General features: G+C 40.8%; 1 protein-coding gene across 3 annotated transcripts in view; it reads right to left on the bottom strand.

The window, feature by feature from the left end:
* Positions 1-21,772, bottom strand: part of ANKFN1 (ankyrin repeat and fibronectin type III domain containing 1) — a 132,958-nt gene that overhangs the window by 56,202 nt on the left and 54,984 nt on the right. For 2 of the 3 annotated variants that reach the window (XM_017812026.1, XM_017812028.1), the window contains 4 exons: positions 15,444-15,579; positions 12,059-12,260; positions 5,061-5,271; positions 403-597 (listed from right to left, as the gene is read on the bottom strand). In XM_017812026.1, the coding sequence (XP_017667515.1) occupies positions 403-597; positions 5,061-5,271; positions 12,059-12,244 (592 nt within the window). In that variant the 5' untranslated portion in view covers positions 12,245-12,260; positions 15,444-15,579. Of the gene's footprint in view, positions 1-339; positions 598-5,060; positions 5,272-12,058; positions 12,261-15,443; positions 15,580-21,772 lie in introns of those variants that run through there. The other variant, XM_017812029.1, reaches the window with a different exon arrangement.

A 21,772-nucleotide genomic window follows, 5' to 3' on the forward strand; every position in this document is an offset into this window, starting at 1 on the left:
ATAATCAAATTACAGCTGAGAAAAAGGCAACATCCCCATCCCTCTTCCTGCCTATTCATGTGTCCTTTTATAGTCATCTGGTTTTAAACTCTGAACATGTTAAATGAGATCCAGGAGTAAATGTGAAGTAAGAAGGACAGAATCATTACACCCCAAACTAGGAGTTTGGAGGTCTCATCAGTTTATGCAGCCCGCTCTTGAGGAGATAAGTGCTTGTTGCCCTCAGATATTTGGTCCTTGGAAAGGACCGAAGGCCTCAGTTTTCCCTCCCTGACATTCTCAGTGCTGTGAGGGTCAGTCAGTGAGAGCACCTTTGGGAGGGTCAGTCAGTGAGAGCACCTTTGCAGGACGTTCTCAGCTGTAGGGTTTATGTGGAGAATTTTGGCCCCCTGTGTCACTCACGGGCGTGTTCGTAGCCGGCCTTCATGCGCTGGTAGAGCCTGGACCTCCACTCCCAGGCCTTCAGCTGCTTCTCCCTCTCGGCGGTGTCGGTGCCCAGCCCTTCGCTCCCCACCTGTGCAGACAGTTCAGTCACTCTCTGCTGGGCCTCCTGGACCAACGTGCTCAGATGCACCGACCTGCTTTCCATGTCAACAACTGCCAAGAAAAGGGGAGGGGGAAAGTATTTTCTTGGTGGCGACAAAATTCTGCAAAGCACATATAAGGTCAAATCCTTGAACGCTCTGCTTTCCAGTAGTTATCTTGTCATCAAGTGGATTAGAGCCAATTTATACCACTTAAAGATCTGGCCCCTTAAGTGGGATTAGCAACATGAATAAATTTAGCACATTTTTTTTCTGCTGGTATTTCTCATATGCTTAAAAATGTCTTAATTAGACTGAAATTGCATTTGTGTTTTAAGTTAGTGGGATATGAAAACCAAACTAAAGCAATAACCTCTCTCTCTCCAACCCCTACTTTGCCATAAGATCATAAGCTTTCACACACAAAAAAAAAAAAAAAAAAAGAAGATTGTACTGGTTATAAACACATACAATATATAAACCTCTACAAACAGAGAGCTAACTGACAAAATTAAGAATGAGAGTTTTGTGCCTGAGGGCCACGGCTGGTAGAGAATGGATCCCTTTCCAGGTTTTTGTTGTGCCAGTTTTGCCCATGTAATACCTAATTAGTTCTCTGAACAGGCAGTGAGCAGCTTGAGACACAGAGATTTTTTTTTTCTCCAGTGCTCAGGGTAATTTAAATTTAATGTTTAGCAGTTCAGATTGCCTGTATGAATTACTGTGGGCTACATAAAGGTGAAAATGAAGATCACATAGGATACAAAATAAAATAGGATTGATTTTATCCCAAGTCCACAAGACTGCCCTAAACCAGATTATAAAATCTCCCTGATTATACAGTGAAGTGTGGTGAATCAAGTCATATTTTCAGAGTTGCTCTTTGTCTAAAATTGTTCAAACAATTTGCAGTTTGGAAAATAGGACTTGTAACATTGTTTAATCTCAAAAGAAATGCAAGTACTGATCAGATGTTCAATATGCAGGAAATTGTGTACAGGAGAAGAAATGCTGAAATCACAGGAAGTAATTGGTGTTTTTGCAGAAGAGCTCTGAGATAGTCTTAATTTAAAAGGCCTCTGTTTACCAAAACCAGTGCCCTACCACACGCAGCTTCTCTTAGCAGTGGTGGGGGCTTGCTATGTAGGGACAGATCTTGTTTCCCCAAGGATTTCACAGGAACAGCAGGAATCTTGCACAGGCTGCACTGAGCACTCACACAAGCCAGACATTTCTGAAAACATCAAATTGTACCAGATAAAGCACCGAGGCCCTGACGGGTTTTTGACATCAAAACACCACAGGAGCAAATATGTCTGCAGATATGAATGTGCTATTTTCCAAACTGAGATCATATGGGACAAATCAGATTGGAAAGGACCTCCTCTAGTCCAACCATCTTGTTCAAAATAGGCTCAGCCAAGAGGTCAGACCAAGTTACTGAAGGCATTATCCAGTCTGGTCTTGAAAACTTTCCAGGGTGGGTGAAGGCTTTACATCAACTCTAGGCAACCTGTTCCAGTGCTTCCCTGTCCTGATGGTGAAAAGAGTGTTTGTTTTATCCAATCTGAACTTCTTATTTTAATTTTTCCCTCCATCTCTCATAATTGACAGTCAAAGTTTAGCAGAGTCTGAGAATAACCCTATGGACTGCTGTGAAAACTGCCCTGGGATCTCTAAAGCCACAGGAGGAGAGCAAAGAATTACTCAACACCTCTGACATCCAAAGGGCTGTTTTTGAAGAATGTTTGTCTCTAAGACTTTGCTTTCAGAAGCTGGCTTGCAGCCATCCTTCTTAAGTTGGATCATTCTTCATATGGACATCAGGGACATATGGACAGGCTCCCTGGAATCTGCTGCTATCCTCAGAACTGCTGGTTTACTGGGAGGCTAAAGGTGATAGGATTTCCTGGATCCATGCCTACAATAAGAGTGCAACACATCTGACAGCACAACAGGACCGGGGAAGGAGATTTTATGTGCCAGAACTTCAGGTGATTGAGAATTGGCATTGGCTCAAGTTCTCACCAAGGATCTGGCTCTATCTGTTTAATCAAGATTCACATTCACATTTGTCAGGTCTTGGAAACGTGTCCAATCAGCCAGTGGGAATTTTAATCCTATTTTTTATTTGGGTTCACATGAACAAGCCAAACCATGAGTATATGATGAATAAGAGTAACTGAAAAGATAACACAGTGGACTTTGCCTCCTCCCCAGCTAAATTAGTGTTTTAAATGCTGTACTCTCTGCTTTAGTCACTTTGTATTTAAAAGATGCTGGGTTCCTGTTAAGATTTATACAATCTGAGATCCATGTGGAGATGAAGATCACAGTTTTACTTTCTATTGCTTTATCTGCTGCTGTTCCTGTTCCAGGCAGAAATCCAGGGGATACAGATGGAAGTTATCTGTCCTCCAGATCCTCTTTTCTACAGCATTAGGCTGGGGGCTATAATGAGATTTCAGCTGGATCACTACACCTAATATAGTGGCAGAGCAAGAGTTTTCTCCATAGGAAGCACTTGGAATGGGGAATTCCTCTATCTTGCAGCCTCCCAGCTCTGTGCATCTGTCCTGTACAGTTCTAATCAGATCAAGAGATGCTTGTGTGCGGTCCCAAAATTGGGTGAGTCAGGATTTTACCCTCCCATTGAGCTCAACTGCCCACCACAGAGAAATGGAAATGCTCCTGCTGGGTGCTGGGTCATGTTCTTGCAGCCCTGAGATGACACAAACAGAACAGATTTCATTTGAGCAGGGTTGGTTAAGTACAGAAAGCAGATATAAAGTGACTGGTATCAGTTCCACAAGAATGAAGCCACCTACAAAGGTGCTGTGACCCCTTGTTTTGAGGGCTGAAAATAACTTTGTGCATTTTGCTCTCAAGAAGCAACTGCAAACCCTTGAGGTAAGAAACCCAACCCAAACAATCGTTTGCTTTTTATTGAGAATGCTTCATCCATTATTTCAATCAGAAAAACTAAAAATCAAGATAAGTGAAGTGGAAATTTGGTGGGTATATTTTGAAATGGAAATGAGGTGGTTATATATTCATATTCTCTGTGTTCATAGGCATGTTTGCATTAATTACAGGAAATGAATACTAATTTATGATTGCCCCTGCTCGCCATCAGACTGCATTTATTTACAGATGAGGTCAATGAAAAATTAGTTTAGTCTTTTTTACTGCTGTTTAGAACACTCAAGACTGTGTTTTCCTCTAGATTTGTCATGGTTAATGAATGTTGCTTCAGCAGTCAATCATGTACTCTAAATGCTGTCACACTTTTTTTTAAAGCCTCAGTCATGAACCATGACAGAAAAATAAACAAATAAATATAAAACTAAAAAACTCTTTTCACTGAGCAGCTACACTATGCAAAAATCTCCAGGGAAGGTTAAAGGAGGCCAGAATAAATGATAATATAAGTGCTGTGGATATAGAAAAGCAATAAAGGTGTACCAACACTGAGGGTCTGGCAAAAAAACTCAACATGCACATGCACACACACTCTGCAGTGAAAAAACTGGCAATGTTAGTAGCCTCAAGGTGCAATTTCCTGGAGCACTGAGATTGACATGCCAGCACTAAATGTTGTTAATTTAACTAACTTCAAATTAATGGCAGAGTCTGCAGTGGCCGAACCCCTCAAACACAGTCTCATTATAGCCTTGCTGGGAATGTCCTAAATATAGGCATTGACAGTTTAAAACAAATTCTCATACATCGGGGTATTTTTAGACCCAAGTAAGGCGTCAGAGTTTGTGTCATGGTAGAGGGTTGATTAATTGGGTTGGTAAGTCACCCTCCAACCCACACATTGGGCAGAAAAGGGCCCACGAAGGAATACAAAGAAGTTTTATAAGTACAATATGTAGTTATGAGCAATATCGGTATTCCAGTGAAGTGAGAAGGTTTGGGTTGTGTTTAGGTTTTCCCTGGTTCGGTAGAACTTTGAGAGTCTCATTTAAGTGGGATTTTAGGCCATTTGAAGACGAGGAGTGAGGATTCTTTGGGTAGTGGAAATGACAGATTTCAACACAACCGGTCTCCTGAAGGCAGCAGAGCCAAAATCAAAAGGATAATCAAAATAAACTAAAGTCTAGACAACCCATCGTCCTTTCATTTTTGATAACAAACTCTTCATTGCAGCCCATGATCTTTGAGTCACTCAGTCCCTGTTTCTGTACTTTTAAAGATTTTTTTCTCAGTGTTGGTATTAACTCAGCTGGCCAGCGTTAATCATGTTAGAAGCTCAACCTGATTCATCACTTGGTGTATCTGAGATAGAGAACAAAAGTATCTCCTGAGCATGCATTCAACAAGCAGTTATTGCTGTAAACATCCCCCAGAACTGTGGTACTGTGCTGGTATAACCATGGCTGGGCTTCGCGAACGAAGATTTGGGAAGCTGGTATAACCACCCTTATCATAAAACCAGGCAATTTTGGTGTGTCAAAAACTTTCCCCAAACCACATCAAACTTGATCTCTTACAGGCAATTATCTAAGTCAATCTGTGTTCTTTACTTACAGTGTGGGCTTTCCTTTGCCCCAACGTGCAGAAGGGTCTTAGCAATAGGGACATTATTTGTCAAAATGGCAATATCCAGAGGAGTTAGTCCCTCACTGTTTGGTGTGTTCAGGTCCAGTTCCTCCAGTGTGTATTGATAAAGAAGAATCTGAACAGCATCCAGATCCTGCTGTTCCACGGCCTCAAACATTGCTTCATTGCACTGGAAATTCTGCGTAGCAATGAGAACAGAAACTCAGTAAAATTTTTCAGTTGTTAGTGCCTTAAAAATAAATGGAGAAGATTTGTGTTTTGTGAGATTGCTATAAAATATTGATCCTCCAGCCCCAACTTAGGTTCAGCTAGAAGAATGGCAATTGTTTGCTGCAGAATTGGGCTTGGCCTGCCTGACCTTGCTTCAGGTCTATGTGAAGATTCAAGTGAGTTTCAAACCCATATAAAACAAACCCATGCTTGTTTAGACATCTGTCCTGTAATCAAATTATATGAGCAACATCATATGTTTTCAGTGTGAAAAACAGGATTTTGTGTGAAAAACAGGATTTTGTGTGAAAACAGACACTGTGATTTTGGCAGAGTCTTGGACTACTGAGTTTTCAAACTCAAAATTTAAAGTAAAAATCTACAAACTCAGGTGATCAAAATCTGAATCAAACAAGCTATTCTGGAGGAAAACCCTCCCAGTTCCAGTGTGAGCCAGCAATAGGTATTGACCATTTTACCACTTCAGTCATTTATAGGTGTTAGTATTCCTGTGTTTAAGTTGTAACCAGAAGCAGCTTTGAAATACATAAAAGGATGTAGAAATGAGACTGAAAAAATTGACTGCCCCTCAAGCAGGGAGAACCACTGAACCTTTTCCTTAGCAACATCAAGGAGATAAAAGAATGGTGTAACACAAAGGCACCTGTTGTTCCTTAATTGAGCTGGGGAGAAGCAGGTGCAGGAGAGTAGCATGGCCTGCAGGTTTCTGTTATGAGAACATCCTTCTGGAGCTACAGTAATGACACGTTATTTGCCAAGATTCTTTACATTCTCTCCCAGTGTCCCATTGCCATAATTAGCCAATAGGGGTTTTCCCCCTCTTTGGAATGAATTAGTAGGAGCAAGAGGCCCAGCCTGGTGAGGAGGGCTCAGCATGCAGAAGAACTGAGATCTCCATACGTGTGTTGTGCTCCTGGGCAGAGCTAAAGAAATGCAAGGATCAGAGAGCAACTCATCCAGATATGTGATGTGAACCAGCTCCCTGTGTCCTGAAACCACATGGAGGGAACACAGAGAAAATCCTTATCACAGAATGTATTCTTTATTCTATGAAATAAATATTTAATAGAAACCATCTTCTAGTGGGATTAGAAATTAACATTTCAACCACATCAAAACTTCGTTTTCTTTTTTAAATTGATGTGGTTTTGTTTGGCAGATCCCTGTCTGAGTTTTGCTCTCAGTGAAATGGCACTTTTTAAAAGAGCACTGACCTGCTGGAACATCTTTTGTCTCCTAAAATTCATGGGCTAATGGTTTGCAAGCAGTTCTGGGAACTAGAGTCCACAGCTACACCCTGGAATTTGATGGTTCGAGAGCGTTTTTTTTTCAGTTGTGCTTGAAGTTAAAAGTGTCTTCAGAAGTTCCCAGGCCTGACAGAGATCTGGTCAACTGTTTGGCATGTGAAGTGTTGGTGCCACACTCAGAAATTGCAAAGATCCCGTTATCTAAAAGTTTTAATATGGACCCCCCCTGTGCAGGATTTTAGGGATCAGCAGAAGAGGAGGACAGACGTACATTAAATGACCTTTACCCAAAATTGCCAGTAGAGAGAAATGAGATTCCCATGTTAAATGGCTGTCTAAGGGTGAGAGGAACTATGCAGCAATAAAACAATTCTGGGACAGTAGTGCTGACTTGGGAATCTCCTTTTAGACACTGAAGTACAAGACAGCTCATGCTGGAGAAATATCTTTGCTGTAGATTTCCACGCAGAATAAAAAGATACTGCCTAAAACATCAGTGCTAATCCTGGGGCTCTGTCAAATTCTTGGGTTGAGATTCTTCTCTGCATTGTAAGATTCTGATTTAATTTTATTATCAAATACTTAGACCACATTTCAGTGTTAGGTGTAAGATAAAAACCTCAGAAAAAGGGGGAGCTGGATGGTGAGCAGCTCAATTCATCATTCTTTATCCACCACTGTTCAAGAAAAAAAATTGTCTCTGAGGACATGCACTGTCATTAGTGAGAGCACATGTCCAGAAAATGTTAGCAAAGAAGACAGCACATATCTCTTTTATTATAAAGTGAAACTTTAAAAATGACAGAACTTTTTACTGCAATGCAGCAATATTTCTTTGCCTTCCAGTAGCTCCACACATCTGATGTCTTGCTTATGTAACACCTTATAATCTTGATATCAGAGACCTTCCTCTTATTCTGGTGTTTTGCCCCTACTCTGAAACATGAAGTGATCTGGCTAGAGGTTAAAAGAATTTTAAGTAATTTTAATTATAATTTAAAAATATTTTAATTAATGGTATGATTCAGATACTTGCTGTAAATCATCAGCTCCTACTACTGATATTGGAAGTTCTTCTCTACTGTTGTTTATGGAAATACAGGATAATTTTGCTTCAGAGTCATTTGCATTTTGATCCAATCAGAAAACCAGCAAAATCATATTGCTCTTGTAACTGATCCCAGCAAGGAAAATCTACTTTATTTAGCAGTAAATTAATCAAGAGCTTATTACAAAGGGAATTTGTTGAAGGAAACTAAATTACTACATCAGTCTGCATTTCTTTTAGTTAAGTTCATTTTTGGAAACCGCCTGAGAGCAGAGCAAAAAGGTAAAGCTGGTGATATTACTGAGTGACAGGAAAGTAGTTACTTCTCTGTTCACATTTTCCTTTCTGTGGCAATGGGTACACACATGGTTTTCCCTTTTTTTTTTTTTTAAAAACCAGAATAGTAATTCTCTTTTAATTGGCTTTACATATGTGCACAAAAGTTAAATGAGTTAACATTTGTGGAGTGCTACCCTAAGTGCTCAATACCATTATTTGGCTTTAATTCCAACTTTGTGTGAAACTCAGAAAATCTTGTGCTACATCTCAGGAGTTTCTTGCATTATATAAAACAAAAATTCCCTGCTACATAATAAAAAAATAAGAGATGGTTAACTTTGGTATTACAGCTGACATTAACCCAAATTATGGCTTGCAAAGGCATTTGGTCCTTTTCAAATATATATACACCCACTTTAACAACAGATATTACCTATCTGACTGATTATTGTAGAATTATTTTTAAAACTTTGATTTAATTTTTTTTTTAATTCAGTTATCAAGATTTAGACCTGCCTAGATGCCTTTCAAAATGCATCTTTGGATTTTTGCTTGCCAAGTGAAATACTTGAAGTATTTGTGAAATTTTGGCCCTAAGTAAGTTGCTGAACAGAATCTAAGCACGTGTTTAAGTTAATTTGTCATAAACACTGTTGCCAACTAACCTGTTGGCAAGACTGTTTCACCAAAAGAGAAAAAAATAAAAGCAAATTTCTATTTCTTCATTTCATTAGAAATCTGATTGAAAAAGCTGCCCTGATTTAAATGAGAAGCAGAACATGAATATTATAAGCTACTTCATCCAGTTCAAACAATTGTGAGACCAAATTGCAAATATCAGCTTTTCCAAATGAACAATTCAGACACAAGCAATAGGCTGAAATATGTTGGCAAGTCTTGTGACTCCAAAGAGTGTAAAAACTTGGGAACTGTGAGATGGCCTTTCTAGCCCCCGTGTGTGCACCCCTCACGCTCAGAGCAGTGCCCATCTGACCATGCTGGAGCTTTTTCACTCAAAAACATCCTGGAGAGGCAGCAAAACATCTGCTACATCTTCAGCCCTGCCAGGGAACTGCCCCATTTGGAAGTTTGCATCCACTAAGTCCAGAAAAATACTCTACACACCTGACCAACTTTCTCCCAACTATTTGCTTTCACACAGAAAACAGAATGTATTTGAAGATTATATAGTTTTCTGCAAAAAGCTGATCATATTCCATGTAAAAGGCTCTCCAGTGTTGCAGTGTTTTTCAGACTTCTGCAGTCCAAGGATAAGAAATCCAAACAGGGGTAAGGGGCAATATCTTCAGACCCAAGTGCTCAATTTTAGTCCAGCTGGTACTGTCACAAATACCAACAAAAGCCTTCTGATTTCTGCCTTCATTTATATTTACTAGATAACTTTCTTCTGCTCTGAAAGGACAAAACCACTGAATTCAAAGAGAAACTGAATCACATTTACAAGTGATTGGGAGAAATTTAGGAGCAGTTTTTACATTGCTTTTTCCTTGACTCAGCCCTGCAGCCTCTAATCATTAGCTGGACAGCTGTGCTATGTGATTAATTTATTTAGGTGTTACTCTGATGCACAAATGTATATACTGAAAAGAACTACAGTATTGCTTTGCAGTAAGTAATAACCATGTTCCAGTAAGTGATTCAGTGCCAGAGTGTTTAGAAATGCAATCTTATGTAGCTTAATTAAAATGAAGTGCCCCTTTCAAGCTATTTGCTCTAGGCTTGACTGAAAAAGTCCACTATGTGCTACTGGAGTTGGAAAAAGTGGTAAAGTAGTTTCTGCAAAGACTTGTTTTGATAAACATGAGTTCAAGAATAAAGCTATTTTGGGACATTGCTATGTCTGCAGCAAGACAACAATTTACTGAATGGAAAGTGTTGCACAGCAAGAGAGACTGGAAAGAAAACTCTTCACTAGCCAAAGCTGAAAGAAAACAAATTCTAACAAATGTTGTTCACTTGTCTGGAGACATGATTTTACTCATCGACTTCGCTCTGGGGCACAGAAACTCAGTGATCAGAAAATACATCAGTCAGCAACTTGACCTGGAATATTTCCACCCCTCGCTATTTATTTCTAGGGAAAACTGGGAAAACAACAAGCAGGATGGATAGAATGGGATCCCAAACCTCTTGAGTCGAGTGGGAATGTGTTCACTGAGTGTTGTGGACACCAGCTCAGCCCCCGGACTGGCAGGACCTACAGGTACCTCTGCTCGCTGTGGGTCAGCAGTGATAGAAGCTGTGACACCCCCAGGACAGTGGGGTGGGCTGGGGAAACAAAGTGAGCACAAATAAGTCTGTATCCCATTAAACACCACCCACCTCACCAGGTGAGATGGAGTGTCACAGCTAGGACTGACTGAACAGGCACTCCCAGCACGTGACAGATCTGGAGCGAGGAGGGACAGAAGTGAGACTGTGAGTAGTTGGCTTGGTTGGCAGAGGACTCAACCCTCAGCAGCAGTGCCCTGCTCCTCAGTCTTCTGGCTGGGCTCATTGGCAATTTCTCTTCTCATTAGTTAAGTATGACAGAAGATCCCATATTTGAAGGAATATGTAATTTGAAGTGTGTATTTGGAGAAACACTGGTCAGAAGATATGCTGACAGACTGGCATTCATTCAGTCTGCATGTCACTCTGCTCTGGCACGGTCCCCAGCTCTACTTTATCCTCCTCTTTCACTCACTTAGTCACACTTAAGCTTGCAATTAGAAAAAAAAAGGCAGGAAAAGATAGTGGCTAAAAAAATTCATCTAAAGAATCTTTTCCCACAGTTCATACTTTGAGACCCCAATTCAAATCATCCATACAAACTGAAAAGCATCTGGAAACCCATGGCCTCAAAAGCACAGCTGCTGGCTCCCATGCAAAGGCTGCTTTCCAGCTCTCAAGCCCTGTTTGAGTTTCAGGCTTCTCCTGTAGAACAAGAATCTATTGGCTCTGGCAGAGCTGAGGGAGGCAGTGATGATCCCCTGCTTCCTTCAGGTCCTGGGCTTTCTTCACAGGAGACAGACAACAGTCTCCATGGGTCCTCTAACTTCAAGAAAGGCAGGATCCTAGGGGATAGCATCTGCCACTTGATTTTAAAATCATTTTCAATTCCTGCATTGATTCATACAATTTGTCTCATACATAACAAAGATTTGTGAGTGTTAAAGGAGTCTAGAGTGGGCTTTTTCCTTCTGACAATTTTTGTTGTCTGGCCCAGACACACTCAGAGTTTACTCCTGCATTGTGTTGAGCATCTGCTCTAGTGCAGCACAGAAGTGGTTCCAAGAGGTGTCTGCTGGTGCATTCACAGACACTCCATTAGTCACTGCTCTTCAGAAGAGGAGAGGAGCTCTCTCCTTCAAAATAATTCAGAGGAGAAGTTGAAGGATGTTCTTCCTACTTATGGAAAAGGGGAATTTATTTTGTTTTGGCAATATCAACAGCAGGTTTATCTTCCTCCAGCAAAAAGTTCTGCTGTGCACTGAACTTCCATCGTGGTGTTATTTCAGGGACACAGGCCATTCTTCAAAATTTGTGCACTGGGGGTTGTGTGACTTCACCAGCACTGGCAGAAACAGGAGCCCTTGTGAGGGTTAAGTCCAGCATGTGCTGTGCAGTGCTGGCAGCAGAGTGCTTGGCTGTGATTTGGATGGGGTACTCAGGCCAGACTGCTCCATGTGTGATCTCCTTCTTCCATGGTCTTACCTAGTGACCATCACCACAGTCTCTGAACAACCTTGCATTTATCTGTCAGGCCTGCAAGTTTCACTTCCACTTCTATTTAAGCCACCTTCAGTTTTCTCAAAATACTTTTTTATTCATTTCTTGTAAGAGAAGCTGTTGCATGTATAGATTTAATTCACATTTGGTCACATTAATGCCAAGTTAAAACCTTACTCCTAAAATAAAGCATCATCACTTGCATAAGGCAGCCTGTCTTTAGCCTTCAAGGAGGGCAGACTTTTATTTTCAAATAAAAGTCTTACAAATGACTTACAAAGACTCCCAAAGGGTAAGGCTGTGAGGAACACACAGCACTGGTCGGGGAGCAAAAGCCAGACGATGAAAACTGCGCAGATTAAAAGCAAACTGATTGAGGAGATTAATAGGACAGTAAATTGGCAAGTTGATAGAGATCAAGTAATTACCATGGAGGTCTTACGGAGGCTGAGGCGGTCGGAGCGCGCTCGGAAATAGGCCTCGTCGAAGGACGTGTGGCTGCCCTTCAGCTTCTCCGACAGGTTCCGATAGAGCCGCTTGGCAGCGTTGGGAGAGGAGGGCATGCTGTGCTTCTTGGTCTGCAGGAGACTCAGGTTGTGCATTTGTTGGGTCATTTTCAGCTGGAAGTTTCTAGAAGAGAAGCAGCAGCTGTTTAACGAGGTTTTGCCGCACCGTCGGTTGGGACTGTACCAGTGACGGGCTCACCACAAGGCTGCTGGGGCTGAGATCTCACCCACAGGCTGTGAACACTTAGAACCCACTTTTTTGGGCTTTTCCAATGGCAAATTGCTCTTTATAGAATAGGTATGGGGAGGTGGAATCAAGGATGGCAAAAATAAAACAGACCACTTCAAAATTATTTGCTAATTTGTCTAAGAAGGGGTTTCAATGAGTGAGGAAAACAGCCTTTTGACAGAGTGAGTTCTGGTGTGCAGGTGTCAGAAAAAATGACACCCAAACTAAATGTTGCTGTTTACAGCTTCATACTGAGTGGTTTCTTCCTCAGTTAGTGGACAGGCACTGGTTTTGTCTGTATATTATATCACTTTATCCTGCTCTGTGTTTGTCCTGTCCGTTCAGACCACAAGCCCTTCCAAGAGGGACTGTGGCCTCTGACTGCCTACCCTGATGAGATTTCCATATTATCTCATAATTAAACAATACTTTCTATGTTCTATGATTACAGTAATTTTTCCATATTAGGAAAAATTGAATTAATATTTAACTCTGGAAGTACCTTATGTGGGAATAATTTTGCCCAAGATTCAGATTTGACCCAACTTCAAGCATAGGAAACTATCCCCAGGGATCTCGAAGTCAGAGGTGACAAAAATGCACCATTTCTTCACATTCCCTTCTTTCCTGTCTACATCTTTCTTTCTCACTTGTACACTGTGGTGAGCAGACACCCTGAGCACAAAAGTGTCTGGTTCTGTGTAATCTCACATATTCTCCACACGCACAGGGTATTGAAGGGAGACCAGGTCTCTGAATGAGGAGAGACAGAGTCAACACAATTGTCATATGTGATGAGAGGACTTTGTTAAATTAGAACAACAGCATGTGCAATCAGAAGGGAATTATGTGAGCTGCATCCCTGAAACTAATGTGCAAGTGTGGATATGATGAGAAACAAGCTCTCTGAGACTCAATACTGCAAAGATTTTAGACTGATTTTCTCTGAGCTTATGGAATAAAATGATTATCCGCCTTCCACTTTTCTATGTTATTAATATTTTAAAGAAACTCAGCAATTTATCAAATTTAATAATGTAATTCTCAGTTACTTAGAGTAACACATCCAGTTTCTATTTTTATATAGTGCTACAGATTATCCCACATAAATTTCTCCTCTTAACATCTGTTTTCAAGAATTTCTCCCTACTAACAGTGGAGTGTGGGTCGAGACACAGTCCCAAACTGTGGACAAAAATAGGCCAATAATTGCCATAGGCATGTTTGCAAAGGAAGTTTCAATTTCCCAAACCCATTTGATTTCAAGAGTACAGTCATTGAATACCAAATACCACACAGTCAGTAGTAAACTCAGGAGAGACAGAACAGTTTGCATTCACTGTGCAAACCTAAACACCCTCACGACTGTCCAGGTTACACATGGAAGCTTTGTCAGGAGATGGCCAGAGCAGACCCCCAAGCCTGAAACACATGGAAGAAGATAATGGAATCACTTATAATCTCATCAAAGTTTCTATTAAATCTAGAGCAGGTGAGTCTGCACCTTAAAAATGGCAGCTATTCACCAATAAAATGGGTGGCACCTTTGCTATCCACACAGAATTGGGGCATCACAAATGACTTGAAACACAGAAATGTTCCCTGTATTCTCACCATCAATATCCTGGACTAGTGCAGGGAATAAACACAGAACAATAAAGCAATAGCTGGAATAACATAATGCAAGTGAACTGCATTTTTTCACCACTGTACTGAAACAGTAAGATGCAAAATGCTGCTGCACATTATCATACTGAGCATGTTTTCTAGTCACATACAAGGTATGAAATGAAAGAAGAAAGGTAAGTTGCATATTCTGGAAAACTTTCTGGAAATGTGGTCTTATTATGCTGTAGAAACAACTCCCAGGAGAGCAATGTGAATGAGATAGGGCAAAATCATGGGTAAAAACATAATAAGAAATAAGGAAACAAACAGCTTGATTCACATGGTTCTACAATGGTAAGCAGAGGGGGGGGGTTTAGATGTTGTCACTTTGCTTTTACAGACATAAACTATTTCATGAGAGCAGTTTTAGGCTCCATTTAAAGTTACTAATTTTGGATTTTTTTACAACCAAATCCTTGCCTCAACAATCAGGTGAAGTCCTGAAATGTGCATTGTCTTGACTAAAATAACAAATCCCCCAGCTGAAATGCACTTAGCCTCAGGATAAATCATTGTCACAATGAAAATTGTTACAGCACATCAAAGACTAATTTAGAAACAGGAGATGTCCAGAACTGATCCATTTGATTTTTCACCTATGGAAGCCTCTGCACAAAGATAATACAGGTCAGGATGAAATAAAGACATTTCCTTATGGTTTGGAGATGTGTGATCCAACTTGCATTCCCACAGCAAGTGGAGAACTGCAGCAAACAGCACAGCCCAAGGTTTCTCAGCAAAAGGCAGAACTAGATAGAATGACAACAGCAGCTCCCCTTGTAACTGTTCATAACTAGCAGCAGTTTGCATTTCCAAGAATTAAACCCCACAAAAGTCTTAGGGCAGCTCTCTGGGGAAACAGTTACTGCACCACCCTGGGAACACCCACCAGCCCAGTATGGTTTGTGTGACTGTCACCCTGCCTGTACCAAACCAGGGACCGAGGGCTCCCCACACACATTTCATGCTGCACATCCTGTAGCTCAGTCTCAGTGATAGAATTTCTACTTGCCCTTCTAAGCACTAAAGGAATCATTTTATTCCCCCAAATCAAGGTACTTTAAATTCAAATACAAATGAATATGAAACAGTTGCCCTTACAAAAGCTTTTTTTTTTTTTAATTGCCAAATACTGAGCAAATGTTCATGTCCTTTAAAAAAATATTACAGAGAGAGAAAAACCCCCAAACCTAAATTATAGCTCCCTCTCTGTTGTCTGTGGCACACATATGCAAAACTGTACAGACAGGTGCACTGGTAGGGCACAGCATAGCTGTAAAAGCATTAACTTCACATTTTAGGAAAACACAACAGCTGAGAAACCACTCCACACTGTATGTTTATGAAACCGTCTTATAGTTGAAACTAATAATGAAGAATATATGCATTAAAGAGTTAAATTTTACTTACCAGCTTAGGCTATCCAAGGCAAAAACGTGAACAAGTTGCTGGTAATTGTCCACTGTCTTCCTTCAATGGATCACATTAGCTTTGCTGTCTCTGCTGGCTCAGCCTCTGGGCAGAATGAGTAAACCTCTTCCTTATACTGCATGAATGATCAGATATGGAAAAGCTTATTACTAGTAATTACACAAGTCCAAGACTGCTGATAAAATCTCAGAGCAGAACGGTATTGAAAGCAAACAGTGTTGTATCACAGGTAAAATGTTTGGTGCCTTAACTGTACTCGAGTTACCTGTGCAGCTACAGGAGTGACTGATATGGGAAGCTCTTGTTTCCATGTCAAAGATGCCATGGGTCCTGTGTGCTTTTAGCTTGTTGTAGCCTCCAAAACTGATCAGCAGCACAGCGTGCAAGGAGAAAAAAGAATTACTGCCAGAGTAAACCAAACTGCCATTGTAATTAATTTGCCACGAAATATGAGCAAAAAGACATTAATGCAGCCATCTTCAAGCAGTTGGCTTTGTGTTAAAACAATCAAAAGGGGAAGAAAAAAATCACAGTGCTACATTCAGTGCAGTAATGCTTGTTGCATGTGATGTATTGTTTCTTCTTTCTTGAAGCACGCTGCCACTACAGCTGTCTGCAATCATAGCAACAAAAGCAGCAACCAGAGCCATAGCTGTGGGACATCTGCAGGATCACTGGAAAGCTCCCAGCCTGAGCAGGTTATGCTTAAAAAAAAGATTATTAAATGAATAAGAAAAAGAAACCCTACTGAAACAGATCCTGTAATGTCTGCATTAGCAGCTTCCAAAATAGTAGAATGGTGGTATTTCGAAATCTAATTTATTTTTTTTTTACTATAGGGCTAAAAATGCAAATGCAGGATCCCACAGAAACCCACAAAAATGTTGCTAAGTCAAATATGGAATAGCTGTACTTAGAATTCTAAAAATAGTGTAGGTGATAATCAAAGAGAAACAACAATCTAGAAAATTGTTGTCCTTCTGGACAGCCCACTGGGTTAAATTTGTGTAACCAGAACACTCCTGTGTAACATCTGGTAATAGAAAAGAATTAAAACACACTAATTCCTGGGTCTGTCATAGCCAATGATCAATAATATCTACAGAAAAGGTATTTTTTATTGTTTTTAAAGGGATATCAGAGCTGGAGTTACAGTCTGCTAAAAAAATTCCCCTGGTTTTATTCAGACATGATGCTTGATCTTTTGGAAAATGTTGGAAACCTCCCAAAATCTGGTGATCAGCCTGATTCTCCCACCTTTCAGGACTCGGTTAAGGGTGCTGTGCCTCCTACCAAATAGCAGCCTTTCGCCCAAGTAGCTGAACCTAAAACGTAGTCCCAGGCCTGATGTTTGTATATAATGGAACTTGAACTTAGTCTGTATTTTTAGATCAATCTGGATATGGACCAAACCCTTCTTTGAGGGTTTTTCTATATGCACATATGCATCCATATCCACGTGGGGGTGTTAACATGCACACGGATGTATCTCAAGGACATAACAAGAATATCAAATGCAGTTACTTATGTGTTTTACTGCAGCAGAGAATTGCAAAGTGCTGTGACAACATACTATGAACAACATTCCTCCTCCTATACTGTGAAAATCAGAGTGTATAGGGTTCCCTCTTTTGTTCTGCCCCTCCTAAGGATCATCAGTCAGAAGGCAGCAGGACAGCTGACTGAGGTCAGTGCTCCTTGCCAACAGGAGGAAATTGGAAATCTTTTAAAAACCACCAAATACCTCTCTAACACTGAGATACTATCTGGAAAAAAAGCATGCTGAAAATCTGAGAGGTTTACATCAGTTCAAATTAAATATAAGCCTAAAAAATCCATTTTAAGTGCTGTGCTAAATAGACATGATTCTTCTGAGTCCAAATCCCTGGTTAAGGTTTTTTTGGTCTGTATGGATCCCACCTATGGAGCTCACTTGGGAAGGAATTCTCAATTTCCAGCTGCTTTCAGGGATAAATCTTAAGTGAGTTTACTGAAACTAGTCTATTCTTGAATATTTTCTAGAAGTTTCTCATTGTGGGTCAATACTCCTCCTTCTCTCTTTTGCTTTCTCCCTTCAGACTGGTGGAAAGTAGCCCTTGTACAGTTGCCATTTCAATTTTTATAATGCTTAATACTTCTCTATTGCTACCCAAACAATATTTGGTACAACAGCAAAAGTCAAGATGTTTTCTTGCCCAAGCTAGTTCTGTGAAAGACAACCAGGGTTTTTTTAATATAAACCCCCCCAAATTTATGATCTCCCTGACCTATGAATATAAATTCATTATTAAGCTGTTCAAAAGCCAGAAGACACAAAAGAGCACTCAGCAAGGTAAGAGGAGTAATAATAAACTTATCAAATTATAAAGTCATGAAATTGATTACTGAAAATTATTAATGCATGTGTATAAGTGGGTGCAAGAGGCACTTATATCTAGTTGTGGAAATGGAGAAGACTAAAAGACCTTCAGAAAACAAACACCTGGGTTTATGATAAACACAGGGAAGCAGATCTGTTAGTCTGATCTTGTACCGAAATTTGTTTGTTCTCAAGCCTTTGATGCTCCCATGAGATGACCTGGAGATGTCAGCCATTTATTACTGCACTTGCTGATATTCCACACTTATTAGTCAAACAGAGCATTTTGGTGGCTATACTCACACTGCTGACTTACTGAGATTTTCATTCCGTGACTGATGACTCCAAAAGTTCACTACCTGCAGTGCACACCGTGAGCTGATTCCACAAGTTGTTGTTATTATTACTATTGCTAGAGCCCCACATTTTTGTGAAGATGTTTGTTTAATGGGACATTTCGTTTAGAGAGGCCACCCAAGTTGGCTGATTCACCGACACTGTCACCAAAACGTTCCCCCTCTGTTGATCTCAGCTTTATACCCCACAGATATTTTTGTTGTTGTATTGGCCGTCAGCTCCATTTAGCAAATGCTGTTTCTTCACTGGGACGTTTCTGGGATGAGGGAGGCGAGGGATGAGGAGCTCTCAGCGCCGCTCCGTGTCCCAGGTTTTCGCGTCCTCCATCGATAGGTGGCAGCGTTCGCCCAGTTCTCCAAAATCCTGGAGTGGTCCCTGGAGCAGCGGCCACACAGGGACCGCCTTGTCCCCGCACACGATGTCCAACTCTTCCTTGCAGATGGCATCCCACGTCCTCCATCCCCAGAAACATTCCCGTGTTTTATATCGCATAGACTGAGTTTGGGAAAAACATTTGGTAGACCAACAGTCTGGAAGCCGGGTGGGAAGTTTGGAGCAAAGAATCTCACATGGAGCCTGACTTTTCTTCCAAATCAGTCCATAACAAAGCTCTCATCATCATAAGAGACAAAGCTGTGTTTTAGGCTGTTCATAATCCCTCTCAAAGAACAAATATTGCTCAATTGTCAGATCTGATATCAGGCAACGGAGCCAGGCAGATTGGATACCTGGGAATGGGATCTCCAACCCCTCTCCCAAAGTAGCATGGTCAGGATAGCTCTGTCTGGCATTTGTATGCTCTCTCATTTTGAAAATCCATGACTAGAAAGGTGGATAAAGTGGCTCTGTTCCTTGAAATGAAATATTGGGGTGTTTTTTTATTACAGTCAAAAGTATTCAATGGGAAAGGTAAAATAAAAACAAAACTCCCCAAAGCCTATAAAAGTACATCTTTCTTTGCCCCCCCCCCCTCATTATTTCTTGCAAGCATTTATACATATAAGGTACTGCAGTAAATTCCAACTCTGGTTTTGGCAATTCCTGCCTCTCTGGCTCCTTGTTTACCTATCATCTTTCACACATACCCCTTTGCCAATTTGTTAATTCTCTGTCCTATTCCCTGATTTCTTGTGTTTCCTCAAGGACATTGATCTGAGTCTTACCATTTCACTAGTTCCTTTAGGCAGTGTTCTTGATCCAAATCCTCAGCAAATAACCTATTATCCACAGAGACACAGTAGTATTCAGTGTGCTCGTAAAAAAAAGACAAATATTTCCCAGTTCATCAGTCACAGACGTGATCAAACTTAAGAAATTCTGAAATTGTGAGTGAAGAAAAGAAATTGTGCTTGGAGTAAGTTTAGAAAATTTCCCGATGAAATAATTTTCCCGAGTGTTTTGAAATATTTGAGACGCCCGTGATGCAAAGTGACTAAATGGAACTGAGCTTGGCAGCCCCGGCTCCTCCGGGCTCCCTGCTGGATCCAGGGCTCCCAACCTGTGCTCCTCTCAGCACAACCCGGATTTCAGTACACCCAGGCTCTGCTGCAGGGCTGAGGGTGGCAGACACAGCATCACTTGGGGCTCGCAGGCTCCCACTTGCACAGGAAGGGCTGTGGAGGCCGGGAGTTCTCCAGCTTTGGGGCAGCCTGGAGGGCAGCGGTGCCTCGGAGCTGTGGGCTTGCTGCTTGTATCTCTGAGTCTGGTTTTAGATGAACCAGCAGAAAACCAGGGCTGTTTGCTCAGAATTCCATAAAGATGGCATGGTTTCTGGTACAGTCACAGTGTCTTCCCCCCTCCCCACCTCAGTCTTTTTAACTGGAAAATTCCTGAACATAATAATTCCTGGCTGCAGTGGAATAGAATCAGGCCTGGAGTGTCTGAGCTGCAAAACACTACTTAGTCATGTGGGATCATTTGGAGTGTATGTTGAGGCAGACAGAAATACCTTGGTAGAATAAGTCCACCACCTTCCTGTTTGAACCAAGGAACTAAAGAGCAGCTGCTGTTCCCTCAGGGATCCACATACCAACCAAGAGATGTGCACCAACCTTGCTTGATGGGAATGCTGCCCTACTTCAGAACTAACAGAGCTCACTTTTTGCTGATGGTGCCTATAATTGTTCTCCAGATTGGGAAAACCCCCTAAATTTGTGCAAACACATCTATCTTCGGAAAGCATGTAAAAGTACGTAAGACCACTGGACATATCCGAAGATATTCATTCCCCAAGATCCTTATCCTCCTTTAAGATAATTTGTTCATCAGAAACAAATTACCCAGCTGAACATCACAGAAATAATGAAGTTGTCAGCAACAGCAGCACAACTGTGATGTTTTGTCAGCCTCCTGTTGATTATGCTACCTAGTCAGATGCTCCAGATAGAGATAATTTATGCCATGTATTGTTTGGCCATGACTACTCCCAGCTGCACTGCATTTAATTCAAGTTACAGCAGAATATATTACAAACAGAAATTAAGAGGCTTTTCACAGCTGGCAATTTCTAGATTAGGGAAGAATAAAGAAAAACCAGAATTTACCAATGTTGAGCATGGAACAAAGCTGAACAGAGGCAGACACACAACTCCAGAGAAGCACATTTTTTTTTTAAGCTACATTTTTAGGGTTGTGACACAGTCATTAAAAAACCCAAAAAGAACATATAAATATATAGGTAAGTGTCATTGCAATTTTTGTGTGATTGCAGCAATTAGCAGTGTACTTACTAATATGACATATTTCTGAAGATTGATCTCCCTTTTCTGCAAAACTTGTTGTATAAGAGCATCTGTTATAAAGCACTACACAAGTGTCATCATTTTTCATACTGAATAAAGAGACAACTTTGATAACAAAAGAACAACTTCCTACTGTTCTGTGAACACCAAGCACTGTTTATTTCGTTAATCAGATACTCCTTAAAGAGCACCTTGTTTGCCCTGATAAAAGCAGAGATCTGTTTGCAATGATTTCTCTTTAACAAATTAAAATCATTTAAAAAGAGACACAAAAAGCCAACCAACAAACAAAAAAAATGCAAACCAAACCAAAAAACACTCGAAGAAGGTACCATTGCAGGAAAACTTAGCTGCTGAGGACAAGGAGTAGGAAGAGGGGGGCTGTTTTCAAAGGCTAACATTTACCTGGGGAGAATAATTTGTCCAGATCCTGATGGAGACAGATTATTCCAGATAACAACAATTCAAACCCAGAGCCTATTTGTCTGCATTAGCAGAGGAAGAACCAAAGGAGATCTGTCTCACTGGAGCAGCTTTTGTGAATAGCCCCGTAGGCCATCTCTGTTACAGAGGAGCATCAAGATTCTGGCTGTGAGAGTTTTCCACAGGCTGGAATTCATACTGCAATCACTTGGTCTGATGTGGCTGTTCATTTACATTTGAGTTAAAATGAAAATAACTCTGAGGAATTCCAAACCAGTGTCTCACAGGAGCGATACAAAAACCTAAACAGAATAGAAGCAATTGCTGTGAAGTAATTCCAGATTTTCCAGTGCCATTCTATTTCACATGGAGTTCAAGAGCACATTTAAACCTTCATTTGTTACAGAGCATTTATGAGAGCTTTCAAA

The sequence above is a fragment of the Lepidothrix coronata genome, unplaced genomic scaffold, assembly GCF_001604755.1.
Source record: "Lepidothrix coronata isolate B3197 unplaced genomic scaffold, Lepidothrix_coronata-1.0 Scaffold34, whole genome shotgun sequence".
Taxonomy (NCBI): Eukaryota; Metazoa; Chordata; class Aves; order Passeriformes; family Pipridae; genus Lepidothrix; species Lepidothrix coronata.